At 49.0% G+C, this 14,419-nt stretch overlaps 1 protein-coding gene across 15 annotated transcripts in view; it reads left to right on the top strand.

Annotated features, from left to right (window-relative positions):
* The window catches only part of HSPG2 (heparan sulfate proteoglycan 2), a 240,738-nt gene that overhangs the window by 185,336 nt on the left and 40,983 nt on the right, over nucleotides 1–14,419 (top strand). For all 15 annotated transcript variants that reach the window (XM_079986616.1, XM_079986614.1, XM_079986613.1 and 12 more), the window contains 10 exons: nucleotides 624–775; nucleotides 3,851–3,980; nucleotides 4,125–4,276; nucleotides 6,627–6,765; nucleotides 7,480–7,634; nucleotides 8,633–8,768; nucleotides 9,504–9,655; nucleotides 9,983–10,121; nucleotides 11,329–11,480; nucleotides 12,575–12,713. In XM_079986616.1, the coding sequence (XP_079842742.1) occupies nucleotides 624–775; nucleotides 3,851–3,980; nucleotides 4,125–4,276; nucleotides 6,627–6,765; nucleotides 7,480–7,634; nucleotides 8,633–8,768; nucleotides 9,504–9,655; nucleotides 9,983–10,121; nucleotides 11,329–11,480; nucleotides 12,575–12,713 (1,446 nt within the window). The remainder of the gene's footprint in view (nucleotides 1–623; nucleotides 776–3,850; nucleotides 3,981–4,124; nucleotides 4,277–6,626; nucleotides 6,766–7,479; nucleotides 7,635–8,632; nucleotides 8,769–9,503; nucleotides 9,656–9,982; nucleotides 10,122–11,328; nucleotides 11,481–12,574; nucleotides 12,714–14,419) is intronic.

Below are 14,419 nucleotides of genomic sequence, written 5' to 3'. Positions count from 1 at the left end.
TCGCTCGGGTCATGTTTGTGGGCTTCCCTTGGGGCATGTGCTGAGCAGTGGTGTAGCAGGGGTTGCCAGCTCCCAGGGCAAGGCAAGTATCCTCAGAACTGCCCACTGATAGGCTGGAACAAAGGGGCAATAGCTCGGTGACCTCCCTGACTGGCAGCCGTGGCACCCCATGAGCTTCGAGCATGGCGGAGAGGGGGGTTGGGGATTGGTTGGGCGTCCATGCAGAAGGAGCCCTAGCAACTGTCCGTCACCCAAATTTGTTCCTCATTCCGCCCATGCGAACATTGGGAGATTTTCTGTGTGCCCTTGGCCTGACCCAGTAGCCAGACACTTCTTAGGTTTATAGGCTAAGCCAGGCATCCCCAAACTCGGCCCTCTCAGCCTCACTCACCTCACAGAGTGTTTGTTGTGGGGGAGGAAGGGAAAGGAGAATGTTAGCCGCTTTGAGACTCCTTCGGGTAGTGATAAAGCGGGATATCAAATCCAAACTCCTCCTCCTCTTCTCAAACTCCTCCTCCTCTTCTTCTTCTTCTTCTTCTTCTTCTTCTTCTTCTTCTTCTTCTTCTTCTTCTTCTTCCTCCTCCTCCTCCTCCTCCTCCCCCCCCCCCCCGCTGAACTCCCAGCTTCAGGAATCACCCCTCCACTGAGGATCGAGTCCCCATCACCCTCCATTGTCGAAGGACAGACCTTGGACTTGAACTGTGTCGTGGCAGGCCAGGCAGGTGCCACAATCACATGGTACAAGCGTGGCGGGACCCTGCCGGCCAATCACCAGGTACGTAGGCAGTGCGTTCTGGGGGCTTGACTTGGCGATTCTTCCTTGCCCCTCTCTTTCCTGGCCTTGCTGGCTGGCCAGCAGTAAACCTTGGCGTGCAGAAGAGCCCAGGTTCGGTCACCAGGTAAGGATGGTAGGAAGCAATTTCTGATGCTTCTTGGACAGGCACTTTCTGCTGATATAGGAAAGGCCTCCATCTCTATTGGCCTTCTGCCGGTTTTGAAGGCACATCTGTTTAGACAGCCATTCCCTATTGACCCAAGTCTGCTATTTTAATGGGATTGCTTTGCGTGGCGAGTTCCCGACCCCCCCCCCCAAGGTGGAAATAATCACACAATTATTAAGGTTAATGGGCTAAAAAAGGCCACAACTTTATTGGTTACAGGTGATGAGCGGAATTGGCTTAGGCATTGGTCCTAACCGACTATATCCGGCTTCAGCCCGTACGCTTGAAGTCCGGGAAGGGTTAACCACCAGTAGGGGGAGTCCTGCTGATGCACATCAACTAGGAACTCCCCTGGGGTCAGCGATAGGGGGTGTGCCTTAGGCCTTAACCTCTCTAGGCTTCGGACAGGGCCATGCCCCCCTGAATCCTTTGATATGCGGGGCAGGTGATGGCGCTACCTCCCCTCTTCTATCTACAGAACTATGTTGTTGTTGTTGTTTAGTCGTTTAGTCGTGTCCGACTCTTCGTGACCCCATGGACCAGAGAACGCCAGGCACTCCTGTCCTCCACTGCCCCCCGCAGCTTGGTCAGACTCATGCTGGTAACCTCGAAAACACTATCCAACCATCTCGTCCTCTGTCGCCCCCTTCTCCTTGTGCCCTCCATCTTTCCCAACATCAGGGTCTTCTCCAGGGAGTCTTCTCTTCTCATGAGGTGGCCAAAGTACTGGAGCCTCAGCTTCACAATCTGTCCTTCCAGTGAGCACTCAGGGCTGATTTCCTTCAGAATGGAGAGGTTTGATCTTCTTGCAGTCCATGGGACTCTCAAGAGTCTCCTCCAGCACCATAATTCAAAAGCATCAATTCTTCGGCGATCAGCCTTCTTTATGGTCCAGCTCTCACTTCCATACATCACTACTGGGAAAACCATAGCTTTAACTATACGGACCTTTGTTGGCAAGGTGATGTCTCTACTTCTCAAGATGCTGTCTAGGCCTGTCATTGCCCTTCTCCCAAGAAGCAGGCGTCTTTTAATTTCGTGGCTGCTGTCACCATCTGCAGTGATCATCTACAGAACTATACCAATGCTTAACTGCCAATACCCAGAAAGTTGTTACGATTTGCTACGAGGTAGGCGAAAACCAAGTGGCTGGTGTCAATTTGCCAAGTGGAAAAAAATCCTACCAGGCCCCTCAACGTCCATAGCAAGGTCAAAGGGTGAAAACCTTATAGTGCGGGAGGGTGGGAAAAAAAGGAACAGCTGGCGGGCGGCAAAGAGGGAGGGCCACATCCTGCTTATATAGGGCATGCCACACCCCCAAACCAGCCGATTGGCCAGCTAGGGGGTGATGCGGCCCGGAATCCCCCCAATCACATGGAGGGGCAATGAAGCCCGCAACCCCACCTCCTCCTTAAGGCGGAAGAGGCTTTATTGCACATTGTAACCACGCCATTAATTTTTCAATGATTAAGGTGACTGATGGCACATTTTAACTGCGGTGTATTTTTAAAAGATGGTTTTGCATTTTAACAATGTTGCACGGTTGGTTTTTATGTTCTGCAAACCACTTAGAAGCCATCCGAGCATTAAGCGGTCTTGAGCCTGTGTTGCGTAGTGTTTAGTGTGTCAGACTAGGACCTGGGAGAGATCAGGGTTTGAATCCCCACTCAGCCATGAAGCTGCCTGGGTGTGACTTTGGGCCACAGTCACTCACTCTCAGCCTAACCCACCTCACAGGGTTGTTGTGGCGATTAAATGAGAAAGGGGAGAACCATGTGCACCACCCTGAGCTCCTTTGGAGAAAACGGTGATATATAAATTCTGTGCATGCAACCAGCAAACGAACTTCTGTTTGGAGGATCCAGAGAGGGCCTTTGCCTCTGGGCACGTAAGCCCAGAAACCCCTTGCCCCAGCAGACTCGGGCAGCCACTTCCCAGAGAGCATTTAGACTCCTGGTAGCTTTATTCTGGATGAATAAATGGCCTGCTCATTTCTCAAGCCTTCTCTGAAGGCAGTGTGGTGCAGTGGTTAGAGTGCGGGTGTGGGTGTGGGTGGAGCCTCAAGCCCAGGGCCTGAATCTTAAGACAGTTTTGGAAGAAGCTGGGCAAATGACTGTAGAAATGAAGAGGGCGTAAGAGTCCTTCTGGTACGCAGGTTGAGACCCTCCCTGCCTGCAGACTGTCTCGCCAGAGTGGTGCATGCTCCGGTTATCTCCCGCTGGGGCTACTGCAATGTGCTCTGTGGGGCTACCTTTGAAGGGGACCCAGAAACTGCAATTAATCCAGAAAGCGGCAGCTAGACTGGTGACTGGGAGTGGCCGCTGAGACCATATAACACTGGTCTTGAAAGACCTACATTAGCTCCCAGTACGTTTCCGAGCACAATTCAAAGTGTTGGTGCTGACCTTGAAAGCCCTAAACGGCCTCGGCCCAGTATACCTGAAGGAGCGTCTCCACCCCCATTGTTCTGCCTGGACACTGAGGTCCAGCTTCAAGGGCCTTCTGGTGGTTCCCTCCCTGCGAGAAGTTTGGTTAAAGGGAATCAGGCAGAGGGCCTTCTCGGTAGTGGCGCCTGCCCTGTGGAATGCCCTCCCGTCAGATGTCAAGGAAATAAACAACTACCTAGATGTCAAGGAAATAAACAACTACCTGACTTTTAGAAGAGATCTGAAGGCGGCTCTGCTTAGGGATGTTTTTAATGTTTAATGTTTTGTTGTGTTTTTAATATTCTGTTGGGAGCTGCCCAGAGTGGCTACAGAAAACCCAGCCAGATGGTTGGGGTATAAATTATTATTATTATTATTATTATTATTATTATTATTATTACTATTAAATTATCATGTAAATGAATGAATAAATACTATTGAGAGAGATGATGGTGGTGATCTTGCTTCTCCCACCATTCCCAGATCTCTGGCTCTCACCTGCGCATCCCACAAGCCTCCACAGCTGACTCTGGCGAATACATCTGCCACGTCAACCTGGACTCCATCGTCAGAGAAGCCTCTGTCATTGTCTCTGGCACAAGATCCACCTCCAGTAAGCATCGCCCCCTGCAGGACGGGAGGGGAAACATAAACAGGGTGGACTGCGGTGATGGGAGCAAACCTCCTGTTTTTTGACGCTGGCTGGCCGGCTTGGCCTTCCTTCACCTCTCTCTCTCTCTCCACCTGGCTCTGCCAGCTTTAGACATCACCCCCTCCATGAGGATTGAAGCCTCGTCCCCCCACGTTGCCGAGGGACAAACCTTAGAGCTGGACTGCATCATTGCCCACCAGGATCAGGCCACAGTCACGTGGTACAGGCGTGGAGGAGCCCTCCCGGCCAGCCACCAGGTATGGGGCGCCTGCCCAGTTTCTCCCTGGCATTTGCCCCCAATTGCCAAGTCTTGAGCATTCCCAGTTCAAGATCTCCAAGCAGGGCTGGGAATCTCCCCTGGAGAGTTGTTTCCCCCCCCCCCAATATATTTTTTATTCGTTTTCCATAACAAATTATACATCCAAAACATCTTTTTTACATCCAAATTCCTCCTTATTGACTAGTAAAAACGCTTCTGGTTTCTTTACAAATGTATATTTCAATACTTTCTTCAATTCATTATAAATCATTTCCCAAAAGTTTTAAACTTTTTTACAGTCCCACCACATATGGTAAAATGTTCCTTCCTTTTCTCTACATTTCCAACATTTATTACTTATCTTATACATCTTTGCCAGTTTTACAGGTGTCATATACCATCGATACATCATCTTCATTACATTTGCTTTTATAGCAGTGCACGCCGTAAATCTTATTCCATCTTTTCACAATTTTAACCAATCATCTATTTGTATATTATATCCAAAATCTTTGGCCCAGTCAATCATAACCGATTTCACCTCTTCATCCTTTGTATACCATTCCAACAATAATTTATACAGTGGTGCCCCGCAAGACGAATGCCTCTCAAGACGAAAAACCTGCTAGACGAAAGGGTTTTCCGTTTTGGAGGCGCTTCGCAAAACGAATTTCCTATGGGCTTGCTTTGCAAGACGAAAATGTCTTGTGAGTTCCTGCATTCCCCCCCCCCCTTTTTCTAAGCCGCTAAGCCGCTTATCGGCTTATCTGATAAGCCACTAAGCCGCTAAGCCGCTAATAGCGCTAATCCGCTAATCCGTCAATGGAAAAAAACCGCTAGACGAAGAGACTTGCGGAACGGATTCTTTTCGTTTTGCGAGGCACCACTGTACATTCTTGCTAAACTTTTGAATTCATTATTCAATATTTCTTTCTGAAATTTAGACTCTTTATCATGGGAATCTCCCCTGGAGAGTTGATTCCACCCAGTGTAGTCAGTACTGAGCTAGATGCAACAATGGGCCCGACTTGGCGTAAGGCAGCTTTTGATTTTGCTATTTAAGACAGCCCTACTTTTGCGACACTTTGGAACTCCCTGCCTATTGAGATCATGCACATCCCTCTGCTGCATTTATTTATTTTTTTGGCGCCTGCCAAAAACATTCTCATTTGCTTCATTTTTTTTCATTTTACTATTATTATTTTTATATAAATTTATTTATTTGGTTTTTCAGATTAAAGTTTTACAATCACATATCCAACATACATCATAAAAGCAAGATTCCAAGGAATCTCCTGGACTTCCCTTCTCCCCTTTGTGGGTCTTATTGTTAGGCATTTCCTCCTGCAACTTTTATAATAATCCAAACCTTTTACATCTCCATTGAATCCAATGAAACTACATGTGTCATTCCAATCCTACTAACGGTTTTAACTGTTTACAATGATTTTAAAAATAAATTATACATTTTCCCCATTCCTTATTAAAATTTTGGTCTTCCTGATTTCTAGTTCTTCTGGTCATTTTTGCCATTTTGGCATAATCCATCAATTTAATGCAGAATTTTTTCATTTCACTTTTAACCTGTAGACTGCCTTTGTATATTACTATGTACAAGGCATTTTACAAGCTGAAGAAACAACAAAATAGACCGCAAAGATCACACATGTAATAATCTGATCCAATACGTTCTAGTTTCGATAAGCCTGTCTGAATTTTCACCTGTTGCAGTATTTTAATATTTTGTCTGTTTTAAACTGTTGCCGTAAATGTTCTCGACCTTATTGTTTTATCTTTTTGTGACCCGCTTCCAGGTTTATTTATTAGAATCAAATAAACCATGAGAACGAGATGCATGCTTTTTTTTTAAAAAAAAGGGCATACACCATTGCAGTTAGAGCATGTGCTTTGCATGCAGAGGATCCTAGTTCAGAACCTGGCCGCATCTCCTGGTAATAATAATAATAATAATAATAATAATAATAATAATAAATTTTATTTATACCCTGCCCTCCCCAGCCAAGACCGGGCTCAGGGCGGCTAACAGCAGATATAAAACAATTGATTGAAATACAACTTAAAAAACAAGATTAAAATACCACATTAAAATGCAGCCTCCTTTCAGTAGAAACTCAAATCAAAAACTTTTGGTAGGACTGGGAGAGACTCCCCAGGAACCTGCTGGTGGTCAGTGTAGTCAATACAGAGCTAGATGGACCCAGGTGTTGGGGGCTGATGGGAGTTGTGGTCCAAAACACCTGGGAGGCCCTGCGTTGAGGGATTGGTTTAGCCAGACTAAAAACTCACATGGTTAACGAATACGCCTTTAAATTGGAAACAACTTCCAGGCCTTCGGATCCCGCTTGCGGCTGGTGAAAGTCTCTCCGGCGGATTCTGGCGAGTACGTCTGCCGCGTCAGCCGCGATCCTGCCACCCAGGAGGCCTCGGTCTTTGTCACCATCCAGCAGGGTGGCGCAGGCTCCTTCCGTAAGTCTGACAAAGGCTCCGTAGCAGAGCACCTGCTTGGCATGCAGAAGGTCCCAGGTTCCCCATTGGCAACATCTCCGGGTGGGGTTAGGAAAAGGCTCCCTGCTGGAGGGCCACTGCTGGTCAGTGTAGACATTATTGAGCTAGTTTGATCACTAAAAGGTAAAGGGGGGATGTGGGTGGTGTTGTGGTCTAAACCACTGAGCCTCTGGGGCTTGCTGATCAGAAGGTTGGTGGTTCAAATCCCTGCAATGGGGTGAGCTCCCATTGCTCTGTCCCATCTCCTGCCAACCATCGAAAGCACACCAGTGCAAGTAGATAAATAGGTACTGCTGCGGCAGGAAGGTAAACGGCATTTCCATGCGCTCTGGCACTTGATCACTGTTGTGCCAGAAGCGGTTTAGTCATGCTGGCCACATGACCCGGAAAGCTGTCTGTGGCCAAACGCCGACACCCTTGGCCTGAAAGTCAGATGAGCGCCGCAACCCCGTAGTTGCCTTTGACTGGACTTAACCATCCAAGGGCCTTTTATCTTTTAGTTCAGTGGGTCTTTGGCCTAATCCAGCAGGCAGGCTCATCTTACTCATTGAGCCTCCTCAGAGTAGACCCACTGAAGTTAACAGACACAACTATCTTAGGGTAATCAATTTCAGCCGCTTGACTCTGAAATTGCACAATTACTTTCACCCTTCCCTCTTTTACTTGGCAACGCAGCCGCCGGTGTGACTCCCCCAGTACGAATTGAGTCTTCTTCCACCTCCCCCACTGAGGGCCACACGCTGGACCTGAAGTGCATCGTGGCAGGACCTGCTTCGCAAGCCAGAGTCACGTGGTACAGACGAGGAGGTGCCCTCCCTGCTGGTCACCAGGTATGGGTTCAAGAGGCCTTGGAACCAAGACATGGTACTGCAATGTTGTCAGGGGCTGGACCGAGGAGGAACGGTGGGAGCCGCCGCCGCCCTTCTCCTGAACTTTCCCAAGAACAGGAGGACAGTATAGATTTAAATCAGTGGTTTGCAGAAGGGCATAGTTCAGAGGCTGCAGAGGACAGAAGCTGGGAATTATTGGAAGAGGAACAGCAGAAAGAAGCAGCAGCACCAAGGGAGGGACAGCTGACAGACTCAGTGTCCTTGGAAAGCATTCCTGACCCCCCCTCCCAGGACCAGGTGGGCATTGAGAGTAGGAGAACAGAAAACTCAGAGGCAGAAATCCCCGATTAGCCCACACAGGGGTGATGTAGAATAGGAGAGACGTAGAGGTGTGAAATTTGACTTGGAGCAATGCCATTTCTAGAGAGACACTGCATTCCTTTGTCTCTCACTGTGATTATTGAATAATAAACTAATTGGTAAGAACTCTTCTTTTCTATCTTTTTTTACGGGATGCGGGTGGCGCTGTGGGTTAAACCACAGAGCCTAGGACTTGCTGATCAGAAGGTCAGTGGTTCGAATCCCCGTGACGGGGTGAGCTCCTGTTGCTCGGTCCCTGCTCCTGCCAACCTAGCAGTTCGAAAGCACATCAAAAGTGCAAATACCTTCCAGCGGGAAGGTAAACGGCGTTTCCGTGCACTGCTCTGGTTCTCCAGAAGCGGCTTAGTCATGCTGGCCACATGACCCGGAAGCTGTACGCTGGCTCCCTTGGCCAGTAAAGCGAGATGAGCACCACAACCCCAGAGTCGGCCACGACTGGACCTAATGGTCAGGGTTCCGTTTTCCTTTACCTTTCCTTCTTTTTTTATCTGCTTCTTTGCTGCCACCGGGGGAGGGATCTGATTCCCCAAAGCCTGACAAATGTGCAATATCCCCCCCCCCCCAAACACACATACCCTCTCATCCAAACTTGCTCCTCTCTCTCTCTCTCCTCCAAGGTCTCTGGCTCCATCCTGCGTATCCCACAGGCTTCAGCTGCAGACTCTGGGGAATACGTTTGCCGTGTCACCAACGGGACAGCCGTCCACGAAGCCTCCCTCATCATCACCATCCAGGGCGGCCCAGGCTCCTACTGTAAGTAGGAAAAAATCTATTTATGCTTTTCACTAGTTTTACAATCATTTCAGCATTTCAAAACTTGACTTCCTTCCCCTTCTTTCTGTGGTTCCTTAAATTTATTTTTAATACCTTTTGCATATCCATATTAACTCAATTTGCTCATTTATTCATCTAGTTTAAATATATACTCTTACGAACCTCAGGTTATTACAATAATCTTGCCAATGTTCTTATCTGTTTGCGATTTATCTGTAAATATTCCATAAACCATTTCCATTATTTTATAAAAAGTTTGTTATCTTGATTTCTTGTTTTTCCGGTAAGTTTCGCCATTTCTGCATATTCCATAAGTTTTTTTATCCATTCTTGCTTTGCTGGGATTTCTGCTTCTTTCCATTTTGGGGCGAGTAACATTCTTGCCACTGTAGTCGCATACATGAATAAGTTTCTGTACAGTTTAGGTAGTTCCATCCCTATAATTCCCGACCTCTGTTCGAAAACCTCCCAACGAAAGAAAGTTGAACGGCTCTTACCTCCAGAAATATGTTTTGAATTGCTAAAACAGAAAGAAAAAGAAAGATATTTTGAATGTTTCGTCAGGGTCTCCTTTCTTGTTTGAGTTTGGGAGGGGTGGGGAGAACGTGTGTTTTCCGTCAGGTGAGTTGGCAACTTGACAAAAGCTTTCTCTGCAGGAAACTAACAAATTCTCTCCCTCTCCCCACCTCTCTCCGACTCCTCTGGCTTCTCCAGCTGTGGGCGTCACCCCTCCAATACGCATCGAGACCTCCTCTGCATCCATTGTGGAGGGGCAGTCAGTGGACCTGAACTGCCTGGTGGCGGGTCAGTCACAGCCAAGGGTCATGTGGTACAAGCGAGGTGGCGCCCTGCCCCTCAACAGCCAGGTAAGGGGGGGGGCGGACTTGGAGCTCTCTTGGGTCAGGGATGAATGGGGCAGAGGAGGGAGGGTGAATCGCATTGTACTGGTGGGTTCCTCCCATACTCCACCGAGAAGCCAGGAGGGCAGCTGAACCTGGAGAGAGCATTTGGAGTAAGGAACCCAAGGCCAAGGGATGGGAACGTTGTGGTTCTCCAGTATTGCTGGACTCGAACTCACATCATCGCTGACCATGCTGGCTTGGGCTAATGGGACTTGGAGTCCAGCAACACCCAGAAGGCCACAGTTTCTCCACCTTCCGCCTCCTTATCATTTTCTCTCTCCCTTTGAGCAGATCCTTGGATCTCGCCTCAGGATCCTGCAGGCCTCGGCGGCCGACTCGGGTGAATACATCTGCTACGTGAATGACGGCGACAGTCCACTGGAGGCCTCCGTTATTGTCTCCATCCCCGGGAGCTCCGGTTCCACTTTTGGTACGTAGCCTGGGAAGCAGAACCCTGCCATGGGGCAAAAGTCCTGCAGGGAGAGGCGCCCGGGCCCCCAAATTCCAAATCGCCCCTTCAGATTTGGGAAGACCACCTCACCGCTCTCCAGACTTTGAGGGTTTCTGCAAAACGCCCTCTGCTCATGTCCAAGCCACTCTTGCTCTTCTCTTGAGAACTGATGGTGGAAATAGGGACCTTATTATTATTATTAATTTTCAAAATATTAATAATTTTCAAAATTATTACAAATCAAACCAAATTACTTCAACTTAATACAATTTCTTAAAATCATGTTTCCCGCTCCTGTTGCAAACATACGTCAATCATTTCCATCCATAGCCTCATCATCTCTTATTTCATATCCAATTGATCCTTCACTTGTCCTTAGTCTATTCTTGCAGCTGCCCACATTCTTTCCCTCCTTGCAAACAGTGCCTCTGTTACATATTATAAATATAAAATCCATTTCATGTGTGCAGTCCTTCATTTACATTGCTGTTTCAGACCTGGTGTGATGGGAGAATTACTGTATTTTTCGCCCTATAAGACGCACCAGACCATAAGACGCACCTAGTTTTTGGAGGAGGAAAACAAGAAAAAAAAATATTCTGAATCCCAGAAGCCAGAACAGCAAGACGGATCGCTGCCCAGCAAAAGCAGTGATCCCTCTTGCTGTTCTGGCTTCTGGGATAGCTGCGCAGCCTGCATTCGCCCCATAAGACGCACACACATTTCCTCTTACTTTTTAGGAGGGAAAAAGTGAGTTATAGAGCAAAAAATACGGTAATTACTGTCTTCCATTCTTCAGTTCTTTGCAGTGTTTACTTTGATGGGACACGGTCACATTCCATTCCTTCCACTGTTGACCAACTAGCGTACGAGCTGCGGCCATAAATAACATGTACAATATCTGCCATTAAAATTCCGCTCTGGAGTTCTTCCTCGACACACAGTCTTTTCTCAAATTCGGCCTCTTGCCAGATCTATTCCGCAGCCGTTCCTTCTTCATGCTCTGCCTTGCTCCCTCACACTCCTGGTCCAAGTGGAAATAGGGACCCCACACTCCGCAGCACACAAACGGTTAAGCCAGCCTTAGCTTGGAGGGGATGATGATCTTTGGGGTGGAGCAGCGCAGCTCGCCCAGAACACCTGTTGAGCAGAGATACACATCCACACCCTTCTTTCCCTCCCACAGCCTCTGGCATCGTTCCACCCGTGAGGATCGAGTCTTCGTCCTCATCCCTGGCAGAGGGACAGACCTTGGAGCTCAACTGCCTTGTTGCTGGCCAGGTGCAGCCCAAAGTCACCTGGTACAAGAGAGGGGGGCCCCTCCCAGCCAACCACCAGGTACATGTGCTCCCCCTGGTCCTTTCTGTTGGGATAATTCAGACTGGAAATTCCCAGGTGTCAAAAAAGGCTGTTTATGTATGCCACAACTGGGGCCCGTGTTTTGTTAGCCCAAAAGTGGAAAATGAGCGAGGACCCAGCCAAAGAAAAATGGCAACTTAAGCTGACAGAGTATGCACAACTTGCAGACTTAACATATTGAATAAGAGAACAAGAATATACGTTTGAAGATTGGAAAACGTTTATTGAATACAGTGGTACCTCGGGTTAAGAACTTAATTCGTTCCGGAGGTCCGTTCTTAACCTGAAACTGTTCTTAACCTGAAGCACCACTTTAGCTAATGGGGCCTCCTGCTGCTGCCACGCCGCCAGAGCCCGATTTCTGTTCTCATCCTGAAGCAAAGTTCTTAATCTGAAGCACTATTTCTGGGTTAGCAGAGTCTGTAACCTGAAGCATATGTAACCTGAAGCGTATGTAATCCGAGGTACCACTGTATATGGGAAATAATTGGGTACGGCTGAAAACGCTGGCAGCATTAAGATAAATTCAGCAGTGTAAAAGAGTTTTGATGGATGCAATACAGTGGTACCTCAGGTTACAGGCGGTTCAGGTTACAGACTCTGCTAACCCAGAAATAGTACCTCGGGTTAAGAACTTTGCTTCAGGATGAGAACAGAAATTGCATGATGGCAGCACAGCGGCAGCTGGAGGCCCCATTAGCTAAAGTGGTACCTCAGGTTAAGAACAGTTTCAGGTTAAGAACGGACCTGCAGAACAAATTAAGTCCGCAACCCGAGGTACCACTGTAATGGAATACTGAATGGTATAGTTTATGTAAAATATGCAGGGATTTATGTTATGCAAAGTGAAGCATGGAAAGAGAAGAAGGGAAGCCATTAATATTTTTTAAGGATGTAAAATGAGTATTTTAAATCGTAAAACAGAAAATTTAATAAAAATTATATACAAAGGAAAAGAAAGAAGCTAGCCTTTCCCTGCATTGCAGGGGTTTGGACTTGATAACCCTCGTTGGGTCCCTTCCAGTGTCACGATTCTGCAGTCTTACAGTTCCTCTTTCTCCCCCCCCCCCCAGGTCTCCGGCACTCGCCTCCGCATCCCGCAGGTCTCCTCTGCCAATTCCGGAGAGTACGTCTGCCGCGTCAGCAGCGCCGCTGTCACTCAGGAGGCTGCGCTGGTGGTCACCATCCAAGACGGCGATAGCCCATCCCATTGTGAGTCTCCTCCAGCGGAGGCTGAGACCCCCTCCCTCTCCTAGCCCCTCAATTTGTGCTGATCTAGGCAGCCTTGAAGGGACGCAGGTGGCGCTGTGGGTTAAAGCCTCAGCGCCTAGGGCTTGCCGATCGAAAGGTCGGCAGTTCGAATCCCTGCGGCGGGGTGCGCTCCCGCTACTCGGTCCCAGCGCCTGCCAACCTAGCAGTTCGAAAGCACCTCCGGGTGCAAGTAGATAAATAGGGACCGCTTACCAGCGGGAAGGTAAACGGCGTTTCCGTGTGCGGCTCTGGCTCGCCAGAGCAGCGATGTCACGCTGGCCACGTGACCCGGAAGTGTCTCCGGACAGCGCTGGCCCCTGGCCTCTTAAGTGAGATGGGCGCACAACCCCAGAGTCTGTCAAGACTGGCCCGTACGGGCAGGGGTACCTTTACCTTTACCTTTAGGCAGCCTTGAGAATACAGTGGTGCCCCGCAAGACGAATGCCTCGCAAGACGGAAAACTCGCTAGACGAAAGAGTTTTCCGTTTTGGAGGTGCTTCGCAAAACGAATTTCCTATGGCTTTGCTTCGCAAGACGAAAACGTCTTGCGAGTTCCTGCGTTTTCCCCCCCTCCCCCCCTTTTTCTAAGCCGCTTATCCACTTATCCGATAAGCCGCTAAAAGCCGCTAATAGCGCTAATCCGCTAAGCCGTCAATGGACTTGCTTCGCAAGACGAAAAAACCGCTAGACGAAGAGAATCGCGGAACGGATTAATTTCGTCTTGCGAGGCACCACTGTATTTGCTGGGAACCCTCATTGCTTTAAGGCAATGGCTCCCAACATTGGTGGGATTTCCCAGGGGGAGGGAATGGGATTACCTAGGGGACAGGTGCTAAGAGGCAAGCAGGTGGGGACGGGGTCGTCAAGTGTGTCAGTCACTTATGTATGATTGACCAATCCGGAACCTCAATTGAAACACCTTTCTTCCTTCATATTTAAAACTTCAAAAGAGGTGTGGGAAAAGGAGACAACAGGGCAGATAGATAATCAAAGCTGGGGGGCGGGGGAATATGGGAGAAACGTACTTTGAAAATGTCTGTAAGAATAAAAGAAAATTATTATTGTCAGGGGTTCAGGAGCAGAGGCACAGGGGAGAGAGGAAGCGGAGAGCGAAGGGGAACAATCCGAGGGCAGCGTAGGGGAGTATGACAGTGGGCCGAGAGATTCCATGAGCTTCTCCAGCGATTCGGAAGATTCCCAGAAGGGGGCACCGATGGCCAGGGCAAGGGGGGTCCCGGGAAGGACGCACCAGAAGCAAGGGGCCAGCGGCGACTCCCAAAGCAGCAGCGGGAGATCGGGACCAGCTTCCCCACCAGGGCGTAGCGGGGAGGGGAAGAGTCCCATGTGTCAGGGCCGGCTTCCCCTCCAGTGGGGAGAGAAGATGAGGCAGGGCTGACCACGCCCCTATCGCTGAGTGAGGGAACGGAGGGGAAGGCAGACCCAGCCAACCCCGCCGAAGGGGGAAGCAGTGACAGGAGCAGTGTAACGGTCAGGAGGAAGGTTGCCGGCTGGGCGCGCGCGCCAAGTTCAAATGTACAGGCGCGCGGGACAGCAGGGAGCTCGGATTGGGAGCCAGGTCCTAAAGCACGCCGGAAGCAGGGGGAAGAATCCGGGGAATCAGCATCAGAAGAGTCCAGAAAGGGCGACACCCCAGCGGGCAGAAGGAC

This window comes from Podarcis cretensis (genome assembly GCF_951804945.1).
Source record: "Podarcis cretensis genome assembly, chromosome: 8".
In the NCBI taxonomy this organism is placed as follows: domain Eukaryota; kingdom Metazoa; phylum Chordata; class Lepidosauria; order Squamata; family Lacertidae; genus Podarcis; species Podarcis cretensis.
The sequence above is the reverse complement of the archived record's forward strand: the minus strand, read 5'-3'. Positions and strand labels throughout refer to the sequence as shown.